The 23459-nt window shown below is 41.5% G+C and overlaps 2 protein-coding genes across 2 annotated transcripts in view; one reads left to right on the plus strand and one right to left on the minus strand.

The window, feature by feature from the left end:
* The window catches only part of LOC132541475 (PRAME family member 12-like), a 160479-nt gene that overhangs the window by 110216 nt on the left and 26804 nt on the right, over positions 1 to 23459 (plus strand). The gene's annotated exons all lie outside the window — the stretch shown is intronic.
* On the minus strand, positions 8394 to 16001 carry LOC132541267 (PRAME family member 7-like). The gene is made up of 3 exons (XM_060201015.1): positions 15715 to 16001; positions 10145 to 10717; positions 8394 to 9027 (listed from the first exon to the last, which is right to left on the minus strand). The coding sequence occupies exons 1-3, from the start codon at positions 15999 to 16001 to the stop codon at positions 8394 to 8396; spliced, it is 1494 nt and encodes a 497-aa protein (XP_060056998.1).

Below are 23459 nucleotides of genomic sequence, written 5' to 3' on the forward strand. Positions count from 1 at the left end.
GCCACTGACTTTTGAATATTGATTTTTTAGCCTGACACCTTAGTGTATTGCCTGATGATTTCCAAAAGCTTTTTACTGGGTTCCTTAGGTTTTTCCATGTATACTAGTATGTCATCTGAAAATAATGAGAGTTTGACTTCTTCTATTCCAATCTGTATCCCTTTAATTCCTTGCTCCTGCCTGATTTCTATGGCAAGAACTTCCTACACTATGTTGAATAGTAATGGTGTCAGTGGGCAGCCCTGTCTAGTACCTGATCTGAGTGGAAATGCTTCCAGTTTTTTCACCATTGAGTATGATGTTGGCTGTATGTTTGCTATATATAGATTCCACTATCTTCAGAAATTTTCCATCTCTTCCCATTTTTTGTAGTGTTTTGATCATAAAGGGATGCCGTATTTTGTCAAAGGCTTTCTCTGCATCTATTGATATGAGCATGTGGTTTTTGGTCTGGCTTTTGTTGATGTGGTGGATCACATTGATTGATGTATGTATATTAAACCAACCTTGCATCTCTGGGATAAAACCCATTTGGTCATGATGAACAATCTTTTTAATATACTGCTGTATCCAGTTGGCTAGAATTTTGTTCAATATTTTTGCATCTATGTTCATCAGAGATATTGGTCTGTAGTTTTCTTTTTTGGTTGTGTCCCTGTCTGCTTTTGGTATCACAGTGATGGTGGCTGCATAGAAGCTGGCAGGAAGTAATCCAGTGTCTTCAGCCTTCTGGAAGACTTTTAAAAGTAGAGGTATTAGTGCATATTTGAAGGTTTTGTAGAATTCATTTGTATAGGCATCTGGTCTAGGACTTTTATTTTGGGGGAGATTTTTGATAACTGTTTCAATTTCATTAGTTGTATTGGGCCTGTTCATGTTATCCACTTCCTCTTTACTTAGTTTTGGAAGTTGGTAGGTATCTAGGAAATCGTCCATTTCTTCCAGGTTCTCTAGCTTGGTGGCATATAGTTGTTCATAGAAGCCTTGCATGATATAGTGAATTTCTGCGGTGTCTGTTTTGATATCTCCTCTTTCATTTATTATCAGATTCATTTGGGTCTTCTCCCTTTTTTGTTTTGTGAGTCTGGCTAAAGGTTTGTTGATTTTGTTCACTCATTCAAACAACCAACATTTACTTTCATTGATCTTTTGTATGGTTTTCTTATTCTTAATGTTATTGATTTCTGCCCTAAATTTAGTGATTTCTGTCCTTCTGGTTGCTTTAGGATTCCTTTGTTGTTCTTCTTCTAGGTCTTTAAGATGTGCAATCAGGCTGTTTATTTGTGCTTTGTCTTGTTTCCTAATGTGTGCTTGTGTAGCTTTAAGCTTCCCTCTCAGTTCTGCTTTAACTGTGTCCCAAATATTTTGATAGCTTTTGTCTTCATTTTCATTGAAGTCTCGAAACATTTTGATTTCTTCCTTTATTTCCCTTTTGACCCAGACGTTGTTAAGAAGTGTACTGTTGAGCTTCCACATTATGGAACTATTACTAATCTTTTGTTGATTGCTAAGTGTTAGTTTCATTCCACTGTGGTCTGATATGATGCTTGGGATGATTTCAATGCTCTTGAATTTGCTGATGCTGTCTTTGGCCTAACATATGGTCTGTCCTTGAGAATGACCCATGAGGACTTGAGGAAAATGTGTATTCCAGTTTCTTGGGATGAATGACTCTGAAAATGTCCAATAGTTCTAGTTTATCTATCTCTTCATTTAGCTCCCTTATATCTTTATTGATTTTCTGCCTGTATGATCTATCAAGTTGAGAGACTATGACTATGTTGCAGTTAATATATTGCTGTAGCTCTTCGAGTAGACATTTCATGTACTTAGATGGCTTCTCATTGGGTGCATAGATGTTAGTAATTGTTAAGTCCTCTTGATTAACTGATCCTCTGAGCATTCAGTAGTGTCCATTCCTATATTATTTATTTTTATTTAAGAAAGAAGACATTAACAAAATCATAGGATGGGGGGTACAACTCCACACAATTCTCGCCACCCAATCTTCATATCCCAACCCCTCCCCTGATAGCTTTCCCATTCTCTATCCCTCTGGGAGCATGGACCCAGGGTCGTTGTGGGTTGCAGAACGTGGGAGGTTGCCTTCTATAATTGCTCCCCCACTGAACATGGGCATTGACTGGTCAATCCATACTCCTAGTCTGCCTCTCTCTTTCCCTAGTGGGGCGAGTCTCTGGGGAAGTGGAGCTCCATGGCACACTGGTGGGCTCTTCAGTCCAGGGAAGCCTGGCCGGCATCCTGATGGCATCTGGAACCTGGTGGCTGAAAAGAGAGTTAACATACAAAGCCAAACAAATTGTTAAAGAATCATGGACCCAAAGGTTGGAATAGTGGAGATGAAGTGTTGGGGGGGTACTTACTCACTGCAAACTCTAGTGTACTACTGCTTTCAGGTATATATTTGCCCTAGATTATGGATACCTGTGAACATATGCTCTATCTCCTGGAACCTGGTCTATATCTAGGTTTTGGGACTTTGTTAGGAAGTGAACTGGCTGTGATGGAATTAGAGAATACTATGAAAGGAAAGGTCTCACCCCAGTGATGAAGCTGAAGGGTTGTCGTTCCACACCTGAAGTTTCTGGACACAGTCTGAAGTGAAGCATTCTGGGGTGGCACTCATTGCGTTGATTAGGTTGCAATCAGCAGATGCACTCTTATTTGATAAGAATTGGGAGAAGCATAAGGGAAAGTGCACCCTACCACAGGACTGGGGGAAGTTCAGGCTCTATAGTGGAAATGTGTGGTTCCTGTTGTTTCAGGGTTCAAGAAGACAACGGATAGTTACTGTTATCATCACATTATTTGGTAATTGGGTTAACTTTGAAAAGTTCCTTTGTTAGACATACAATCAATTTTCCTCATCTCATATTAATTAAATAATGATTTATATGACTACAGTTTAATAGGAGTGTACATAAACACCATTCCCATCACCAAAAGATTGTGTCCCATCCCACCCCCCCACTGTCCCAGGAAGCTGCATGTCCACCCTCCCACTCACCACAGGGTTTTTACACTAGTGCCCTACTTTCAATTTACTCAGATACTGCCTTTAGTTTCCCTTTCTGATCTTCTTTCTCAACTTCTGTTGATGAGTGGGATCATCCAGTATTCATCATTATCTTTCTGACTTAGCTCACTAAACATAATTCTTTCTAGCTCTGACCAAGATGGGTCAGAGAAGTTGAGTTCATTGTTCTTAGTAGCTGCATAGTATTCCATTGTGTGTATGTATGTATGTATATGTGTATATATATATATATATATATATATATATATATATATATATATATATATATATATATATATATATATATTGTTAAATCCTCTTGGTTGACTGATCCTTTAAGTGTTAGTGTCCATTCCTATCTTTTTTAATCTTATTTATTTTAAAGTCTATCGAGTCAGATATGAGAATAGCTGTTCCTGCCCTTTTTTGTGGGCCATTGGCTTTTATGATTGTTTTCCTTCCTTTCACTTTAAGTCTGTCTTTGTCTTGTTGAGTTAGGTGTGTTTCCTGTAGACAGCATATCATTGGCTTATATTTTCTGATCCATCTTCCTACTCTGTGTTTTTTTAATAGGTGAATTCATTCCATTGACATTTATTGATATCAAAGACTGAAGATATTTTAACGCCATTCTTGTAGAGTTTTAGAGTATTCTGATATATGTCCTATTTATGGTGGTCTGACAGTTTATAGGAGACCTTTCAGAACTTCTTTGAGGGCAGGCTTGGTGATAGTTGATTCCTTCAACTGTTTCTTGTCTAAGAAGGTTTTGATGCCTCCATCGAGTCTGAATGACAGTCTAGCTAGCAGTGTACAGTATTCTTGGTTGAAAGCCTTTCTCATTAAGCACTCGATAAATATCTTGCCATTCTCTTATGGCCTGTAGTGTTTGTGGGGAGAAGTCTGCTGTTGATCTTGGGGTTTTTCCTCTGTAGGTGACTCTTTATTTTTCTCTTGTAGCCTTCAGGATCCTTTCTTTATTCTTATTGCTTTCCATTTTAAATATGACGTTTCTTGGTGTCTTAAATCTGGGTTAATTCTGTTTGGAACCCTCTGGGTTTCTGGAATCTTTATGCCTTTGATATTATCTAGACTAGAGAAGTTTTCAGCTATTATGGCCTGAAGAATGCATTCTTCTTCTCCCTCTCTTTCTTCCTCCAGTAAGCCAATAATGCATATATTGTTTCTTTTGAAGTCATCCCATAGGTCTCTGTGGTTGTTTTCAGCATCTCTAAATCTCTATTGGAGATCTCTTACTTCTTTTTTAGTTGTCTCTAATTTGTCCTCGATCTTGCTAATTCTGTCTTCAGCCTCATTGATTCTATTCTCTCTACCCTCTACTATTTTCTGGAGTTCCTCTATTATGTTACCCTGTTCTGATACTGTTTTAGCTTGTTCAGCTAGTTGTGTTCTTAGCTCAGCTATTTCAGCTTTCAGCTCTCAAGATAGTTAGTGTTTTCTTCCAGAGTCTCATTTGTTGTTCTTGTTTTCTGATTACAATTCTTTCAAACTCTTTACACACTCCTGTGATTATTTTCTTAGCTAATGTTTGGATGTTGAACTCCTTATTTTGTGCTTTACCCTTTGGGTGGCTTTTAGCTGGACTCTTGTCCTGGTTCATTTCTCCAGTATTTCTTCATGTTGGTTTCACCATTTTATGTATTATGTTATGAGTTCCCTCTCTTAGTGCTTTTCAAATTACTGACCACTATTTCCTGGATTGACTTGTGTTGAAGTAAGAAAATTAAAGGGTTCAGAGTGGTGGAAGTTAACAGTTGTTTCAATAGTTTATTAATCTCTGAGTTGGAGCTCAGTGATTTTAAAGCCTCTTTTTTTTTTTTTTTTCTTTTTTCTTCTCTGTAGACTATGGGAGCCTGAGGTCTTCTGAACTATAAGTAGGTTTCTTAGATTAATCACTTACTCCTGACCAGGAGCTAAGGCAGGGTGTGGCAGAGATAGTCAAGTGGTTATGCAAAGAGATTTTCACAGCCCCACAGCTATGCCACTGAGGTATAGGTCTTCTCCTGAGTTTCCTGGTTAGATCTCTGTTGCTTGGTGTCCCTCCCTGCTGTTGCTCCAGATTTTGAGGGTAGTAGCAATGGAGATTCAGAGTTGCACTTGGTGAGTCTCCGGGGAGTCCTCTCCTCTGTTCAGCTGTCCCCTTGTTGGTAGAACAGACTGGAGGTGGTGTCTCAACTGATAAACCCAACAGGCTATTACCAGCCACTTAATCTCTCTGTAGGCTCCTCTCTGTCACCAGCACATGTGTTTGCACTCACCAGTGATTTGGTGGGTTCCTATAGGAGTTCTAGTCCTGTCTTGTTTCTGTACCAGGTAGTTTCCTTTGGCTGCAATGTTATTTGATATGAATTGAGAGAACCATGGAGGAAAGTATGCCCCACCCTAAGGTTCCAGGACTGGGGGAATTACAGACTCTTATAGTGGAAATGTGAGGTTCCTAGTGTATTATGGTTCACGAATACAATGGATACTTATTATTATCATCACATTATTTGGTAATTGGGTTAACATTGAAAAGTCTCTTTGTTAGGGTTTGTGCCACTGGTTGCTTCATTTTTCCCTGGTCTAGGCTTTTGAGAGAGTCAACATATCAAAGACTCAGCCTATGTTTTCTTCCATTTTAGTCATACCTACACCTATTATTCTTTAAGATTTCACTTCCTTTTTCTAATGTTTTTTTTTTTTTTTTTTTTTTTTTTTTTTAAGTTTCTTCTATCTCCAAGTGCTGATGGAACTGGATTTCAGAGCTCTCTGTCTGGTCATCTACCACTAACATGTCTCCTCTGGGACTATGGATCAAAATGCTTTATAGAATCCATATAGTGGAAGGTCTGGCTTCTGTCACTTGGCCGTGAAAGGTGCCAAACAAAATGCTGGATATACAGGAAACAAATAGTAGGAAAGAGCAGATGAGAACAGGGATTTGGGAGGGAAAAGAAGCTAGAAGGTCTCGTTTAGGTCTGCCCCAATGGGTACATGACATTAACACTTTTTGCTTGAACTTGATGGCTAACATGGAGGCAGAATAAAAATATTGATTGAGATGATGGTGTCAGAGTTGAGAACAGGAGTAGAAAGCTGGACCATGGCAGACATTAGCTCCCAAATTTGAAGAAAATATATAAACACAATGGACCGTCTACCATGTCCACCTGACCAGGGCCCATATATATTCCTGTTTATAGCACAGGGGCCTGTATAACCTCTGAGTCCCTGTCAACCTGAGCTCACAATTCATGGTCACAGCTGGGAACATTCTAGGCTGCAAGTATTTCAGGTCGAGATTTCCTTGAGTGGCAGATAGGATGACCCAACTTCCATTCAGAAAGTGTGGCAGTCCCTAGCATTGCTAGTTCATAGTGAGGACAAGGTCCCAAAGAAGCCCACGGAAGGCTAAAAATTCCTTCCTGTATACAATGACCAATAATGGTGGACCAAGGTGTCTCTTAGAGGTCTAAGTCTATTGTCCAAGGATTCCCAGATTAGGGCTCCTGGGGAAGGTGTAGTAAAAAATGTCATCATTGAGTGAGCCAGTGTCTTCCTCTGACCCAGCTTTGTAGTCCCCTCTGCATCTGAAAAGCTCAGGCTTTCTCCCAGCAGTTAATGTATTGAGTGTAATTTATTGCATCCAAACTTGTGTTAAGTTTATGGAGACTGGACTTAAGTTAGGGAGGAAATAGGATTACATTGAGCTTGAAGATAACCTTGATTTCTACTACATTAACTTGTCTGATGATTCTAATAAAAGCTGGCATAGAGAAAACAAGTGTACCTTAGTTGATACATATAATTTGACTGTGTATCTCTTGGATAATTGTAGACAGTGATTATCCAGGAGTGACAATAATGCTGATGCTGTCAAAGATATTAAGGCATATATGTTACTTACTTTGTTGAGCTAGTTCAGGAGATAGAGTGACTGAGGGGAGTGAAGTAGGCTGTATGGGTGTGTCTAGGCCTAAGCAGTGAATTCCGGAGTAGACAGTCTGTGGAGCATTCATAGGCCTTTCTGCTACAATGCCAAGCTATTTAGGACTCAGTCTAATCAAAGAGGACTACTAAGCGCTTTTCCTCTGAGGTATGTATGTGCCCCTACCTTATGGAAATGTGTATACAAGTGCCCCCTAGGTGCTAGCCTATATCTAGAGTCTGCAGTGTGGTTAGAGAGTGCACCATATGACATGGAACTAGGTAGTTCCTTGTGCTAAGGAAGGTCTCACCAAACTGTTGCAGTTGAAAGGCTGAAATCTCAGGCTTGGCGTCTCTGGCTATAATCCAAAGGCAAAAGTCATTGGCCCTATAATGGGGCATGGTGGCACTTGTTCTGTTCTTTAATTGAGGTCATCAGTGGCAGTTTAACCTTGTAAGGAATCAAGAGGAGAGCAAAGTCTCATGGGATCAGGACGGAGTTTGACATGGATCTTAAGAGACTGGGAAGCATTGCTTGCAATCTCAGGAAGATTTTCAGACAGCAATAATTCTTTTTTTATTATCATCAAATTTGTTGAAAATACCATGGTGGGAATTTCTCATAATCTATTTGAACTCACTGTGTCATATGATGTTATATGTCATGCAACGGTATCTACTAATAACTACATCGTAGCTACTGGCAGAACCAGACAGTTCTGTTCTATCTGCTGTAAGGTTGTAGGTAACTTTGAATTAAAAACATTTTTTAGAATTATTTAACCATGTAAGACTGGTGTGAGGATTACTATTGTTCAGAAATTTTAAGCACTAAGGGCTTAAAATAATATTTTTGATATGCAGAACTCAACTCTAGTCACCTAAGGATCTAGAAACATTCAACCTGATTTTCCATAACATACTGAATGGCTTATAAGACTGTAAGTTAAGAGGAGTATAGTTTCACACCATTCACGCCATCAAAGTTCTGTGTCCTCACATTCACACCCCTATGGCTGATAACTGCCTATATATATATATATATATATATATATATATATATATATATATATATATATATATAACATAGGTCTGGATAGAAACATGAACAAGACAAGAGAGAAACTACATTGAGATCCATTGTATTTCTCAGTATTTCATATGACATAGAACAGGTAAAATCTCCCACATCAATATTAACCTAAATTACAGCCCCACATTTGTTGCAATTATTTATGATAATTTTAAATCTGATTCTATTAGATAGACATTTTTCTAACAGAATCATATTTAAGGCATTTCATTTTTTAGAGTCAAATGCATTCTGTACAGGTGAAAAATGAGCTGGGTTTGCTTTGTTTATCTATCGATCACATGCATATGCAGACTGAAGCAGGGTTTGTGTGCACATTGAGGAGCAAAATTCCTAGATGCCACTTCTAATGATTCTGAAAGGTATAATGATGGCTTTAAGTTCTCCATAATGAGTTTCATACAGATGTGAGCAGGGAATAAATGTGGGCTCCCAGTTTCTGAACTCCTTCCTAGCACAGTGTGAGCAATGACAACTGCTCATCATGATGGACCTGGAGTATCCAAGATGCTGGAGAATGTTTGAGATCTGAGTACAAAGCAAGTCTAATACCCAAGACTGTGGAACTCCCTGGGGGTTTGAACTCTCCAGAGGGGCAGGAAACAGCTGGAGACACAAATGCTGCAGCCCCGTGGTGCAGTGCAGCAGCTTCTCCAGGATGGCCATGGACAGGCGGTTCCCATGCTGGTTGAGAGACCTGAGCTGGGAGCAGATGCTCAGGGCAGGGAGCAGGGCCTCAAGCTGGGGGTCCTGGAGGCCACACAGACTCAGGTCCAGGTCCTGCAGGGTGGCTGCATTTACCTCCAGCAGAGCTCCCAGGGGCTCACTGACAGAGGTCAGGGGGATGCCTCTCAGACACAGTTCCTTCAGCTGCCGGATGTGTGGGCTCTGGAACAGGTGAGCCAAGTCTCCTTCGGTTACTGTGCAGTCAATGAGTGAGAAGACCTCCAGCTGGGTTTGAAGACTCCTGAGGAGAAAGAAGGAGGATAGGATGGACATTGGCATCAGCAAGACTATGAAAATTCTGATTTAGGAGATTATATATATATATATATATATATATATATATATATATATATATATATATATATATATATATATCAAGGCTCATTTATTCTCTAGCCCAATGAATCCAATGCTATGTAAAGCTAAACTCTTTCTTTTCAGTGTTCACATGAACCTGGCACTGAATCTTGCTATATGTAAAACATGTTTCTTCTAATTCTGGCAGATATATGTATATTTTTCTCATTGTTCTTTCTTTCTCTGTGTATTTCTCTCCAAAAGCATGAAATGTGTAGTACATAGTAGGACATACTCTAAAAAGATCTCCCAGTCTAACTAAAAGTGTTGGTGCCATTGGCAGCAACACTGGATCCAAATATAACTACACTCATTCAGGCTTCTACAGACCTTCATTGAACACTAGCTACACCATTTCTGGCATGGGTGAGACTGCTAGAATCATGTCACAGAACAGAGCTAGGCAGGGTCCCACAGCAACTGCCAGTCTCCAGGACCTCCCTGAAAACTCTTCATTCTTAGCATATGTTCTGCTAATTCCCTCATTCCTCAGCTGCAGCCTGTTTATTGACCTCTGCATACTTGCACTGCCTGTGTATTATTCACAATCCTGCCTGGACACACCTTGCAGTTCAGGAATTGGAGGCACTGTGTGGGATCTCTTCTTCACAGTCCCCTTCACTAATAGTTGTCTAGTCATCTAAGAGACCTCTTCAAACCTGAACCTGAGAACCAACCACACTCATGAAATTAAATATTCCAACAAGCATCGGAGCAAGGTGTTGCTTCCATAACTCTGTCTAACTTTGTCCTCAGCTTCTCATGGTTACAGTCTGATGGAATATTTACGATGGGAGAGATATATTCGAGTGGAATAGTGTAGTGGTTAAGTAAATTGGCTTTCAACCCTGAGTCACCATGTTCCATGTTTAGGAGTATCCTAAAGTAGTCTTTAGAGACAGCCGGGCAAATAACAATAATAAATAATAATAGAATTGGGAGGCAAGGAACTTGAGATCCGATGTCTCCTGCACAGTTACTCTGCCAGGGACACACCCTACCTGAGCAGCTTTTCCAGATGGCCCTGAAATAAGGAGACAGATTCTAAGTACAGCTGTTGAAGATAAAGTAGCTGGAGGAACTCAGATCTAAATTCGGTGATGGGATGTTCCTGGTTCTCCAGCTCGTTTGAAGGGATTGCATCAAGTATGTTGATGTTCAGACAGAGTCTCCTGAGGTTTTTCATCCTGCCCAGAAATGGCCACAACTTTTGTGGTTCTGGGGTAGTCCATATCCAATTAATGTCCAATTCCTGGACATCACACAATGAGATGCTCTGTAAAAGCTTGACATTCTCTCTGTTCAGTGAATATATTGTCACTTTCTTACAACAAAGGTGCACTCCCTTTCTCTTCTTGATCCACTTCAGTATGTAGGTGCAAAAGTGATTGTCTTGACACTGACCGAGGATGAGGTCTGCACACACCTCCATGGAGGGCCTTCCCTTCTCATTCCTTGAAGGTCTATCAGCCACTAGTTGTCTCCTTACTGAGTGCACTGTATCGTCGACTCCAGTCCACACACTCCAGAACTTCTCTCCATTGAAGTGTAAATCCAACACCCGGAGCTTACACCTGCTTTAGGGAAAAAGGGACATTGATGAAGATACAAAGCACGAACACAGTTTTTGACCCAGAATGCCACAATTTCCCAGGCTCATACCGACCAACTCTTTGATTCCCTCCCACTTCAGAAAACAGCTTCTTTCTCTCCACTTTTCTTCTAACTTTCTACATCTAATAGCCACATTTCATAGTTAGCTTTCACCAAACTGAGAAAATGAAAACTGTGAAATGTTATTCCATTGTGAATGCATTCAAGTCAACTGAGAAAGTGGAAGACACCATTTTTCTTATGCTCTCTTTGGATCTGTGTGTCCTCCAGTTGTGTAGCTGAGGCAATGTGAATTCAGGACATTCTCTGCTGGTAGACTCTGCTTACTCTATTTAAATAAAGATTCCCACAGTGAGGGCAAGATAATAGTGTAACTGTTATGCAAAAAGACACTGATTTTCAAGGTGTCAAGGTCCAGCTTCAATCTGCTACAAAAACATATTCCAGATAAAAAAAATAATAATAACTTAGAAAAAGAAAAAAAAAGTGCCTAGCACATTGGTCTGAGTATATGTTCCTTAAATCTAAAAACTTATGACTTCAAGTCGTTAATCATGTTGAATTAAACAGTGGGCTCAAATTGTGAATACATTTCTAATAATGGCTTGTTCTTTGAAATATTGACTCTCCAAAGAGCTTAGACCAGGAAGAACAGAAGCAACCTGTGGTGTTGTTTTACAAGATACAGCTAGCTATATGTAAATAGAGTCAAAGGTCATAATTTAAGGTAAGGTCAGGTCATGTATTATACAGCAAATTCTTAACAGTGAGATTCTCAAAGTTAATCCAATTAATAATTTATTTGATTATAGAAATAACAATTGCCTTTTTAAACCCTCAGAGAGCGGTATTGGGCAATATGTCAGCTCCCCCCTTCTCCATTGCTAGATGCACGATGTCCTTGTCTCTCTCTCTGGTGAAGCTATTGTGGCATTTTGTTACCCAACTTGGGGCCTACCCACCCAACCCCCAGATAAGTGTACAGCCTCTTGGATCTCTGCTGTCTCGTATTTTACAAAGGCACTGTGATTCTTTTTTTTTTTCCTCTTATTATTTTCAGAGACCGCTCCGCCATGGGAAACCTTCTTCCTTATGAAGAGGTTTCTCAAATCCTATACTCTTATTTCATGAGACAGTTTTTCTGTCTCTGGGCCACACCTTAGTTCCTTATGATCATGATCTTAGAGTTTGGGAGATGTGCGGAGATTTTCCCTGGGACTTCCTGGACTCCATCTGCCATGTGTTCTGTGGTGAAGGGAGACTGTAACTTGCAGAGGCTACTCCTAAACCTTGGCAGTCCCCACGAATTCAGACACATGGTTAATTCTACCCTCCTGATTCAATTTGTTCTTCTATGGGAAGACATTTTTGGGAATGGGTGCCTGCAGCAATCCCACAGGAACAGTCAGAACCAGTCTAACTGGGATTTTGAGGCTCTTTTTGAAGTAGAATGCCCTCCAGGGTCTCATAATGTGACACAGCAGGATCTAAATAATCTGGATCAAAGTGCTTTAAAAAAAAAAAAAGAAAGAACGCCCCATACCACTTCTCTCTCCTCAAACCCTAGCTCTCTCTGACACTGTATCTTTGAGTACTCTGACATTTAATTTACTTTATAAAAAAATGCTGGACACAGCCATGATTTCAGAAATCATGTAGACATCCAGAAACAATCCTAACTTTTTTTCTTTTGATCTTTTTATTTTTCTGTCTTGTATAAATGTGAAACATTTAATCTAGGAAACCTTATGAGCATGGGTGGGGTAGATAGCATAATGGTTATGCAAAGTAGCTCTTATGACTGAGGCTACAAAATCCTAGGTTCAATCCCCTGCACCACCATAAGCTAGAGCTGACCAGTGCTCTGGTCAAAAAAAAAAAAAAAAAAAAAAAAAGGAAAATTAAACATTTTCACTCTCATGTTAACTCTAAGAAACCTGAGTTTCTTTAAAGACCAAGGGAAAAAATAGTTAAAAATCAATATATCTTAACAAAATCATTACTGAAGAGCTTGTGCACACCTAGGGTGTGTCTCCATTTTAACTGGGAATAACAAAAAGGTAGGAAAGACACTACTGATATTTAAAGCTCTCAAATACTTTCTCAATTAAAGAGGTAGAACCAGCCCAGGTGAGAGATAGATCACACAATGGTTATGCTAATGATTCTCATGCTTGAGGCATCTAACAATAGTTCTTCTGTTTACCTTTTCACATTTTATTGAGCTTAAACCATTAAAAAAAAACTTGACACCATAATAGAAAGGGCTTTCAAAATTAAGAAGGTACTTAAACCAATTATAATCATCAATTATAGTAAACTTCTAATTTGTTAGTTTTTTTCTTCACAAGTATGTGATTACAGCTATGTCAAGCCTCCACATGAAGAAGCATCTGCTCATATGGAATCGCCAAATTCCATTTGGGCCCCTGTCTTCTGACATCGACCTCCTAAAACCAATGTGACCAGACATGATCTAAAGAACCTGAATCACAGACTCCCAGGAGAGAACTTTCCTACTGCCTTTCTCTCACCCATCGCTTCCTGCCCTTCTTGCTTCTGCTTCACCTGTCATGTTTTGGTGGTTCCAGCTCACTTTCTGCAGAAAAGCGGAATTCTGGTGGTTGACCTTCCCCATCGAGATAGATATGCAGCATTTCATTCCCTGGCATTTCTTCCCCGATGGTCAGCATTGGACTGATGCTTCTATCGGACTTACTGGTATACCTCTTGGACACTTTACACAAATTTACAACAGCTTCCCTTTACGCTGCTGGGTTTCTCAAAGACTGATCCCAGCACTCCATGGAGTTTGAAGGTTGCTGCCTTGGGTATACAGGCCACACCCCTTCACCAACAGCCCCTGCCCCCAGAGGCAAGAAACACCCCCTTCACCTGATTGGCCCTGTGCCCAGAGGCAGGAAACACCCCTCTCGCCAGCAGACACTGCCCCCAGAGGCAGGAAATGCCCTTTGAGGCAAGAGACGCTCTCTGAGGGAGGAAATTCCCTTTGAGGCAAGAAATGACTCTTAGGCCACCAGGCCTCCACTTGACATCACAGGGGCTCTTGCTGCTCTCCTACTTGTTCCTCCCTATCTTGTGCCAATTCTTTTGAAAACACCTGCACGATATAGGTTTCTGGTCACCCCTACACTGCTATTCCTCTGACAGAAATGGAGTCTTCTACAGATATTCACCCAATTAAATATGGACATTTAGATAGAAGGAGATTTCAGGAAATTGTGAGGATGTGGTTGAGCTTCACAGGGCTTGAACATGAGAGGTGAGTCCAATCCTATTAGTCTCTCTCTCTACTGAGAGGTTGAGCAAGGAGGGACAGTAATACCCCAAAGGTGTGCCTCCTCCTATCAGACTCCCTGCCTCACAAAGCACCCTGCATTCCTGATACTATGGATATTAGATAAAAAGAAAGGAGGGTGTTGGTCATTATACCAGGTCCCCTGCATTGCTTAATGCTGTGGTCTATTTACCTCATAATTGTTTTGCCTGAGACCCACCCTGCCTGCAGGATATTGGTTTAATCCCCACTGGTTAGAACCTTTGCAACAGTTGCTATGGAAGCTTATTACCTTCACACTCTTTCCTTTCCTCCACCCCCACTCCTAGCCATTTCCTTTTCCCACTTGCCACTTCCAGTTAAGGAGATATATAAAAAGCATTGTCTCTGATCAGTAAAGGCATTGCATTGTGTTCCTGCTCAGCCACAAGTTCTTTGTCTCTCTCTGGAGAAGCTATTCTGGCAGCTACACTCTTTTCTGATTCCGCATTCTAGCCCTTTTCAAAACCATGAAATCTAATCCTCAGACAGTAATTTGGGTCCACCTGCATTTCAGGTGTCCAGGTCAGGCAAAAATTAGTAAAGTTATGGGCACCCTGACATATACCTAAATTAGACCTACTAGCCTTTTCCAAAAAGGAAGTCCCCAAATCTTTATCTTCAATACTCTTGCCTTTAGGTTCATGATTAGACATCAATTTGTTCTTCCTTATATCTTGACTCGTTTTCAGCCACCAGGTTTCATATTTTACCATGATGCCAACTTGTCTTCTATGGGCTCAGGACCCCACCCAGAACCTTAACTGTCTGTGTCCTTAACTCTCACCACCCAAAACCTTGATCCACTAAGGAAAGAAAGAGACAGTATGGGAGTATGGATTGACCTGCCAATGCCCATAGTCAACAGAGAAACAGTTACAGAAGCCAGACCTTCCACCTTCCACACCCCACAACGATACTGGGACCATAGTCCCAGAGGCATAAAGAACAGGGAAACTATCAAGAGAGGGGATGGGATATGGAGTTCTGGTGGTAGGAATTTGGTAGTATTGTACCTCTCTTATCCTATCGTCTCATTTGTGTTTCCATTTTATAAAAAAAATAAAGAAAGAAAGAAATAATAAAGAAATTAGTATGTATCTAGAGAGATCAAGGATCATACAGCATTGAATTGCTTCTTTCCTCTTAGTGTTTACGGGTTTGAATGTGTGCTCAACACTTATGTGAAACAAATGACTAACAGTCAGTCCTTAAAGAGAGTTCCACTCAGGCCGAAGTTGAAAAACAAGGTTAGAAAAGAAAACACAAGTAGAACCTGAAATGGAATTGGCGTATTGCACCAAAGTAAAAGACTCTGGGATGGGTGGGGAGAATACAGGTCCATGAAGGATGATGAATGACATAGTGGGGGTTGTATTGTTAAATAGGAATCTGGGGAATGTTATGCATGTACAAACTATTGTATTTACTGTTGAATGTAAAATATGAATTCCCCAATAAAAAAATAAATTATATATTAAAAATAGAGTTCCACAATGGGCAATAAGCTGTCACATTGGCAGTAGAAAAGCCTTGAGGCCTCCCCATTGGCCTCCACTCTCCATGACCCAGCTGTCATCCAGGAAGCACAGACCCTTCCAGACTAGGGGTCCTCTTTACCTGGGGAGAACTTCCTGCTGAAGGAGGACATCAATTCCATCCAGGATAGCTTTCAAAGCTTCATCCGCAGGGTATTCACGCAGATCCCCCAGAGGCAGTCTAGCAAAGGGCCAGCTCTGGACAAGAGCCTTCAGGATATTCCAGCATCTTTCAAAGTAAGCTTCCTCAAAGAGACTTGGGAAGAGCTCTCCAGGCAGACTCCTCAGGGAAGAGATGGCCAAGTTCTCATCCCTTAAAAGACTCTTAATGGTCAGTTTTAAGAGACTGGATGGCTTTTTGTAGTTCATCTGGAATTTCCTCAGGCAGCAAATCTGTGGGAATAGTAAATGAAGATGACATGATTCTCAAGGCAGCATGAGATGGCCAGTCTCCATCATACTGCTCTTCAAGGAACCACCTCAGCAGCCAAGTCACACCTCTGGCAGCATAATAAGATATTGTGGCAGAGTCTCCACTGTTAGTCAAGGAAGAGCATAGTCAAAAATAGATTACAATATCTAAGCAAACAGCCAGATACGGGGCATAATTCTATTAACTTGGGGATTTTGAAATGAGTTATCTCATATCATTGATACTGGGGGATCAGACAGCTAGAACCCATGCTCTCAAGAAGCTCCTTTTCAGCAGGTGGGGACCTGCAGCTTGAAGCCTGGTCCTTGGGGTCTATAATGAGTTAGCACCTCAAAGTGTGTCACAACCACCTTATCCTTTGTATTCTAATTTCTTTTTTTTTTAAATTTATTATTTCTTAATATTTATTTATTCCCTTTTGTTGCCCTTGTTTTATTGTTGTAGTTATTACTGTTGCTGTCTGGATAGGACAGAGAGAAATGGAGAGAGGAGGGGAAGACAGAGAGGGGGAGAGAAAGACAGACACCTGCAGACCTGCTTCACCGCCTGTGAAGTGACTCCCCTGCAGGTGGGGAGCCGGGGGCTCGAACCGGGATCCTTACACCAGTCCTTGTGCTTTGCGCCACCTGCACTTAACCCAGTGTGCTACCACCGGACTCCCCCGTATTCTAATTTCTTAAATTTGTGAAGGAGGTCTCCCATACCTGCCTGCTCTGTAGGTTATCATCATTACTTAGAGCATGTGGCTGTGCTAGTCAAGCCATTGTTTCCTTGGTGGCAGTTACTGAACATACCGGCTTACACATGCAAGAAAATGGTGAAAAGATATCTTTAAGAGGTAAGCATTTGTTCACAGTGTGAGATCTTACTGGCTAATCCATCCACTACCTAGATAATTCTAAGTATGTACAGAGACGTCCCATAGAAATGTACGTTCATGGGAAGCTTGCGGACTATCAGATAAAAGGAAAAAAATGGTGACCAAGAGTATGAGGTGTTTGTGCAGGGACTGAGCCCCAGCAACAGCTCTAATGCCAAGGAAAACAAATCATGTAACTCCAAGCAGAAAACCAAAAAGATAGAAAGGGAAGCATACAGTGAAATTTGGGTTGGTTTTGGGGGTTGCACCAATTGGCCTCGTGAGAAGGAAGACCAGGAGAGACATGGATCCATTTCTGAGTTCTCAGTCCTGGTCATAGATGATAGGCCTGACTTGGGGGTGAGAGGATTTACAGACATCTCTTGATGAAATGCAAAATTGAAATCATCTGACAGCAACTGCATTGTAAATCATGTATGTGCAAATCAAAAAATGAAGGAAACAATGAAACAGGTAAATACAGGAGATGTCAAGAAACAAAATGTCTAGAATTATTTGTCACTTTAAAGACTTATAAATGAATGTACACATAGCAAACCAACACATTTTGGAGTAAAAACGAGTCTATGTAGAGGCAATACCAAACCCTGAAATCTGTTCATGTGAAAATAACTAAAAAGGGAGAAGTTCCTCCAGGAAACATCCACTAGTAGGCAGGTCATGTTCTGATCTCTGCCTCATTCACAAATACAGGCTTATTATTATTTATAAAAGAGAAACAAATAACAATATGGAAAAACCAAAGCAATCGGGCAGGGGATATAGGATAATGGTTATGCAAACAGACTCTCACACCAAGTCCCAGGTTCAATCCCATACACAACCATAAGGCAGAGATGAGCAGAGCTCTGGTGTTTCTCTCTGTGTGTCTCTTGCTCTGAATCTCTCTCAAAAAATAAAAAATGCAAAAAAAAAAAAAAACAACCCACAAATGTAGTCCCTTATGTATTTTACCATAGTTGCTTGAACACAGATGACATATGGGGTCTTTAGCAGAGGAGGGTAACTTACCAGCAGTGATGAAGTTGGCTGAGTGCTCAGAACTCAGGTCTCTGGAGAACCCACAGGCAAACTGAAGAGCTTCAAGGCTGTGCTTCCCTGTTTTGGGACCTACACTTTTATATCCTATTCAGGCTACACCCTACTCCACCAAATGCCTGGAAGGAAGAGTTCCCTTGAGGAAATAGGATGTCTCCTTAGATCCCAAAATCCCCTCAGGCCAATCCTGATTAAGACTCTCCCCAGTTAAAATGGTTAGATATCACACCCCCATTTGGGATAGAGACTACTTGTGGTTGACTCTGGAAGTGAACATATCAGGACATGGGTAGAGTTGAAGCCATATAAGCATTTCAGTGCTAGGTGTGACACTGGGGAGAATTCAATCTGCTCCCACGGAACCCCAGGAACACAGCACCCAGGAGTATCAATGTTGGACTCTAGGATCATATCATAATGATTACAAAATAGTATTGACAATAACAGAAGAACATTAATGTTTTAACAACCCTAACTTTGATTGTAGGAATCGGATTATGTGAGACTTGGAAAGGAAGAGTGTGTGGGGACTGGAAGAAAAAGAGGGCACTGTCTACAAACGCAGACAGATAGTTGTAGAGATGACAGTTAACTCATATGTTCAACTTAAAAGAACTGCTGGGGCTTGGGTGGGATTGGGGATTCAGAATGGTGGCAATGGGAACATTATGGAATTATAACCCTACTCCCCCACTTTTTCTCCTTTTTTTTTTTTTTTTTTTTTTTTTTTTTGCGGAGCACTGCTCAGCTCTGCCTTAGAGTACAGAGGGTTGAACCTGGGACGTTGTAGCCTCAGGTATGAGAATCTCTTTAAGTAACAATTATACTATCTACTCCTGTCCAGAATTATACACCTGTTGACATGTAATTTGGTGAACCAGTATTACAGCATTCATTAAAAATAAAACCAAAAAAGAATTTAATGTTTCAGGGGTTGGTTAAAATGGAGATCCATTCATTCTACAGAACAGCAGTGGGCAGGGTGGGGCTCTGTTCTCATCCTTGCCTGGAGGTACAGGGTGGTTCTTCACAGGATGAGGAGATCAGCTCAGATATGATGGCCTCAGGCTAGAGACTCATTTGCATAAATCATTAATTCCCCCATAAAGAAATTAAAAAAAAAACAACTATGGGAAACAGAGAGAAAAATCTACCAGGGGCCAAACTAAATCTCTCAGAGGTAGGGGGAAGGGGACATTGGATGGGAGCAGGGCAGCAGACATGGTGGCCCATCATGGCTGCCTCCCCGGGGCACCTAGGTGCATGCCTTCTGCACGGTTGGGCCTCCCGCCCTCCTGCTATGAAATCTGCACAGATCCAGGACCACCTGGAGACCACAGGCTCCCTGCCAAAACTGGGCCCCCTGGCCAGGATCTCCAGCTTGGATCTGAAGGTGGACGAGCTAGAATACACAGAGATTCATCCAGAGATCGCTACCTACAATTCTTGAAGCTGAAGTTCCTCAAGAGGCCACCGCTGGACAACGCACTCCCCAAATGGCTAAGACAGTACAGATCTGAATTCGTGTTTGAAATGACATGTCTTCGTAACAAAAGTTTCTCTCCTTGTGTATTGAAGACAATGTGTATGTGTGTGTTTAAAGTTTGGTAACATTAACTTTAAGGCTATATTCTTACCAGACAAAGTTAAATGTAAAAGGTTTTCAACATAATTCTCATAAAGATAAAATTAACTTACATTTAGAGTCCTAGGTAAAAATTAGTTAACTATCAATATATTTTAACTAAGTTGGTCTAAAAAAAAAAAACCCTGCACACACCTAGGGTGTGTCTCCATCTTGAATGGGTGTAACAAAAGGTTAAAAAGACGTTGTTGATATGTAAAAGTCTCAAATTCCTTCTCTTTTTTTTGTCTTTTTAAATTTTATTTATTTATTTATTTATTTATTTATTTATTTTTTATTTAAGAAAGGATTAATTAACAAAACCATAGGGTAGGAGGGGTACAACTCCACACAATTCCCACCGCCCAATCTCCATATCCCACCCCCTCCCCCGATAGCTTTCCCATTCTCTATCCCTCTGGGAGCATGGACCCAGGGTCATTGTGGGTTGCAGAAGGTAGAGGGTCTGGCTTCTGTAATTGCTTCCCCGCTGAACATGGGCGTTGACTGGTCGGTCCATACTCCCAGTCTGCCTCTCTCTTTCCCTAGTAGGGTGGGTCTCTGGGGAAGCTGAGCTCCAGGACATATTGTTGGGGTCTTCAATCCAGGGAAGTCTGGCCGGCATCCTGATGACACCTGGAACCTGGTGACTGAAAAGAGAGTTAACATACAAAGCCAAACAAATTGTTGAGCAACCATGGACCCAAAGCTTGGAAAAGTGGAGAGGAAGTATTAGGGAGGTACACACTGCAAACTCTAGTGTACTTCTGCTTTCTTACTTTGGTGCCATACTCCAAACTCAGTCAATTTCTGCTTTGCGTTTCTACTTATTATTTTTTTTTACATGCATAACATTCCCCAGATTCCCATTTAACAATACAACCCCCACTATTTCATTCATCATTTTTCATGGACCTGTATTCTCCCCACCCACCCACCCACCCCAGAGTCTTTTACTTCGGTGTAATACTCCAATTCCATTTCAGGTTCGACTTGTGATTTCTTAAATTCCTTCTCAATTAGAAATTTAGATTGCTGTTTATGCTAATAATTCTCATGCCTGAGGCTTTTTTCTTTCTATGGTTAATGTTTGTCTTTCCACATTTTATTGTTTGGTCATCCCACTTCCGGTTATCTTGTCCATCTCCAAAACTCTCTCCCTTTACACTGTCTGAACTGGAGGACACTTTGAAGAGGGTTAAAACGGGAACAGCAGCTGGCTATGATAACATCACCCCAGAACTCATTCTTAACCTGGGTCTCATGGCTAAGAAGTGGCTCGCTTCATTCCTGTCCCACATCTTGGAATCTGAGTCTATGCCCAAAGTTTGGCGTCCTGCGAAGATTATAGCGGTTTTGGAACCAAAGAAAGACCCAACACTGGCTGCCAGCTATAGACCAATTTCTCTCCTCTCCGTGTGTTACAAACTCCTTGAGAGGCTGCTTCTGTCACGTATTTCTCCTCTTACAGAGAAACTCCTATCACCCGCCCAAGCTGGTTTCCACCCAGGAAGATCTACCTGCGAACAAGCCCTGGCCCTCTCAACTTACTTTGAAAATGGATTCCAGAAGAATTTAAAGACGGGTGCTGTCTTTGTTGATCTCACAGCAGCCTATGACACGGTCTGGCACCGTGGTCTTCTAGTCAAGATCTCAAGATGCCTGCCTCCATGGGTGGCCAACACTATATCGTTTCTTCTCCAAAAGAGAAGATTCCGGGTGCATCTGGGTGACAAGTCTAGCAGATGGAGACTTGTCTCAAGTGGCCTCCCCCAGGGCTCTGTTCTGGCTCCTGCGCTATTTAATATTTACATCAATGACCTCCCAGAAACTTCTTCAAGGAAGTTCATCTACACCAATGACATCTGCTGTGCAACTCAGGCATCCAAGTTCAACATCCTCGAGGAAACACTCACGAAAGACATGTCTCTGATATCTGACTACTGTAAAAAATGGCGACTAATCCCTAGCACTGCAAAAACAGTATCATCTGTTTTCCATCTAAACCATGCCTCAGCCTTGTGTGAGCTTAATATGCAGCTTGGCGATACAAGAATCCGGCATGAAGCCCTGCCAGTCTATCTTGGCGTTACTCTCGATCGCACTCTGTCATTTCACAAACATCTCATAAAAACTGCAGCAAAAGTAGGCGCAAGGAATAACATCATTGCAAGACTGGCCAGCACCTCATGGGGTGCGAGCGCTTCCACACTGCGATCATCATCTCTGGCATTATGCTATTCCACTGCAGAATACTGTGCCCCAGTATGGTTCCGTAGCCCCCATGTTCACCTCGTCATTTCCAAATTATATTCCTCCATGAGGATAATGTCTGGAACCATCCGTTCCACCCCAGTTCCATGGCTGCCAGTTCTTAGCAACATCGTACCACCAGATATTCATCGGGATGCGGCATCATCTAAGTTCATTTCCCATGTCTACACTCGACTGGACCTGCCAATATACACGGATATCTTCGCCCACCCTGTCCAACGCTTGACGTCTCGTCACCCAACCTGGTCCCCTACGCCTACACTGAACTTCTCTGTTCCAGACTCTTGGAATCAGAGTTGGCAGTCAGCTGAGGTAAAGAACAAACACCTCATCACAGACCCCTGTAAGCATCAACCTGGCTTTGACCTAGCACGTTATGAATGGGTCCTCCTCAATTGCTATCGAACAGGCCATGGCTGGTGCTCCACTATGTTCCATCTCTGGGGAGCCAGAGACGACCCGAACTGCCCCTGCGGCTACAGACAGACTATGACCCACATAGTCAATGACTGCCACCTCTCCAGATTCAAAGGAGGTCTCAAAACTTTACATCAGGCTCAACCTGATGCTGTTGACTGGCTATGGAAGAAGGGCAAATGCTAGAAGAAGAAGAATTGTTTGAACTTTAAATAGCCTTGGAATCATACTGGAAGGGACTTCCTATTGTAATAGAGTTATCAATTGTGGTAAGCTTCTAACCTGATACAAGTTTTGTTTCATAAGTAAGTGAATTGCAGCTGTCAAGTTCTCTACAGAAAAGCAGGATTCCGATGGCTGACATTCCCCATCAAGACAGACGTACAACATTTCACCCCTTGGCAATTCTTCGGTGGTCATCTGCTTTGGACTTGCACTTCTATCGGACTCACTGGTACACCTTAGACACTTTGCACAAAACTAGCAGCTTCCCTTTATGCTGCTGGGCTTCTCAAACACTGACTGTAGCCAGCTGCCTTGAGACTCTAGGCCTCACCCTCCCCCCATGCTAGAAAATGCCCGTCGAGGCAAGTAACGCCCCCCAGAGGCAAAAGAAGCCCCCAGAGGCAGGATATGTTTTTTTTTAGCTGATAAAGTTTTGCCCACAGAGGCAAAAACGCCCCCCCTCAGGCCTTCCTTTGGCAGCACTCTGGTTCTTGTTACACACTTATATGTTTCTCCATGTTTGTGCAGTTTCTTTTTTTTGAAAATGCCTGTACGATATAGGTTTCTGTTCACCACACACCCCTGATACTGTGGTCATTTAGTTAAAAAAAAAAAAAAAAGAAGAAGAAGAAGCGGGAACATGTTACTATTCTTCATGTTGGTTTGGTCCCTTTCCCCTTACCTCTGAGAGATTTGGTTTGGCCCCTGCTATTTTCATGCCTCTCTTTCTCCCCGCACCCTATGCTAAGGAGGTCCAGGGTCCCAGCAGCACCCGCTGAAGGAGAAACATGGGGAAGCACATGTTGTGGTGATTTGCACGTTCATGAATAAAGATTAATCTGCAGCTTCTTGGCCCAGCCATATGTCCCCATTATAACCATTACACTATATACCCCATTAACTGAGTATTTCTTACCCCTTTCTAGGAAACTTCTA

This window comes from Erinaceus europaeus, chromosome 11 (genome assembly GCF_950295315.1).
Source record: "Erinaceus europaeus chromosome 11, mEriEur2.1, whole genome shotgun sequence".
NCBI lineage: Eukaryota > Metazoa > Chordata > Mammalia > Eulipotyphla > Erinaceidae > Erinaceus > Erinaceus europaeus.

What these genes read in the sequence shown, in the direction of transcription:
- LOC132541267 (XM_060201015.1), bottom strand. Translation starts at nt 16,001, where the DNA reads ATGAACTACAAAAAGCCATCCAGTCTCTTAAAACTGACCATTAAGAGT. An exon ending in CAGCAGGAAGTTCTCCCCAG is followed by an intron (nt 10,718 to 15,714) that starts GTAAAGAGGACC and finishes TCCCTAAAGCAG; the next exon opens with GTGTAAGCTCCGGGTGTTGG. An exon ending in CATCTGGAAAAGCTGCTCAG is followed by an intron (nt 9,028 to 10,144) that starts GTAGGGTGTGTC and finishes CTTTCTCCTCAG; the next exon opens with GAGTCTTCAAACCCAGCTGG.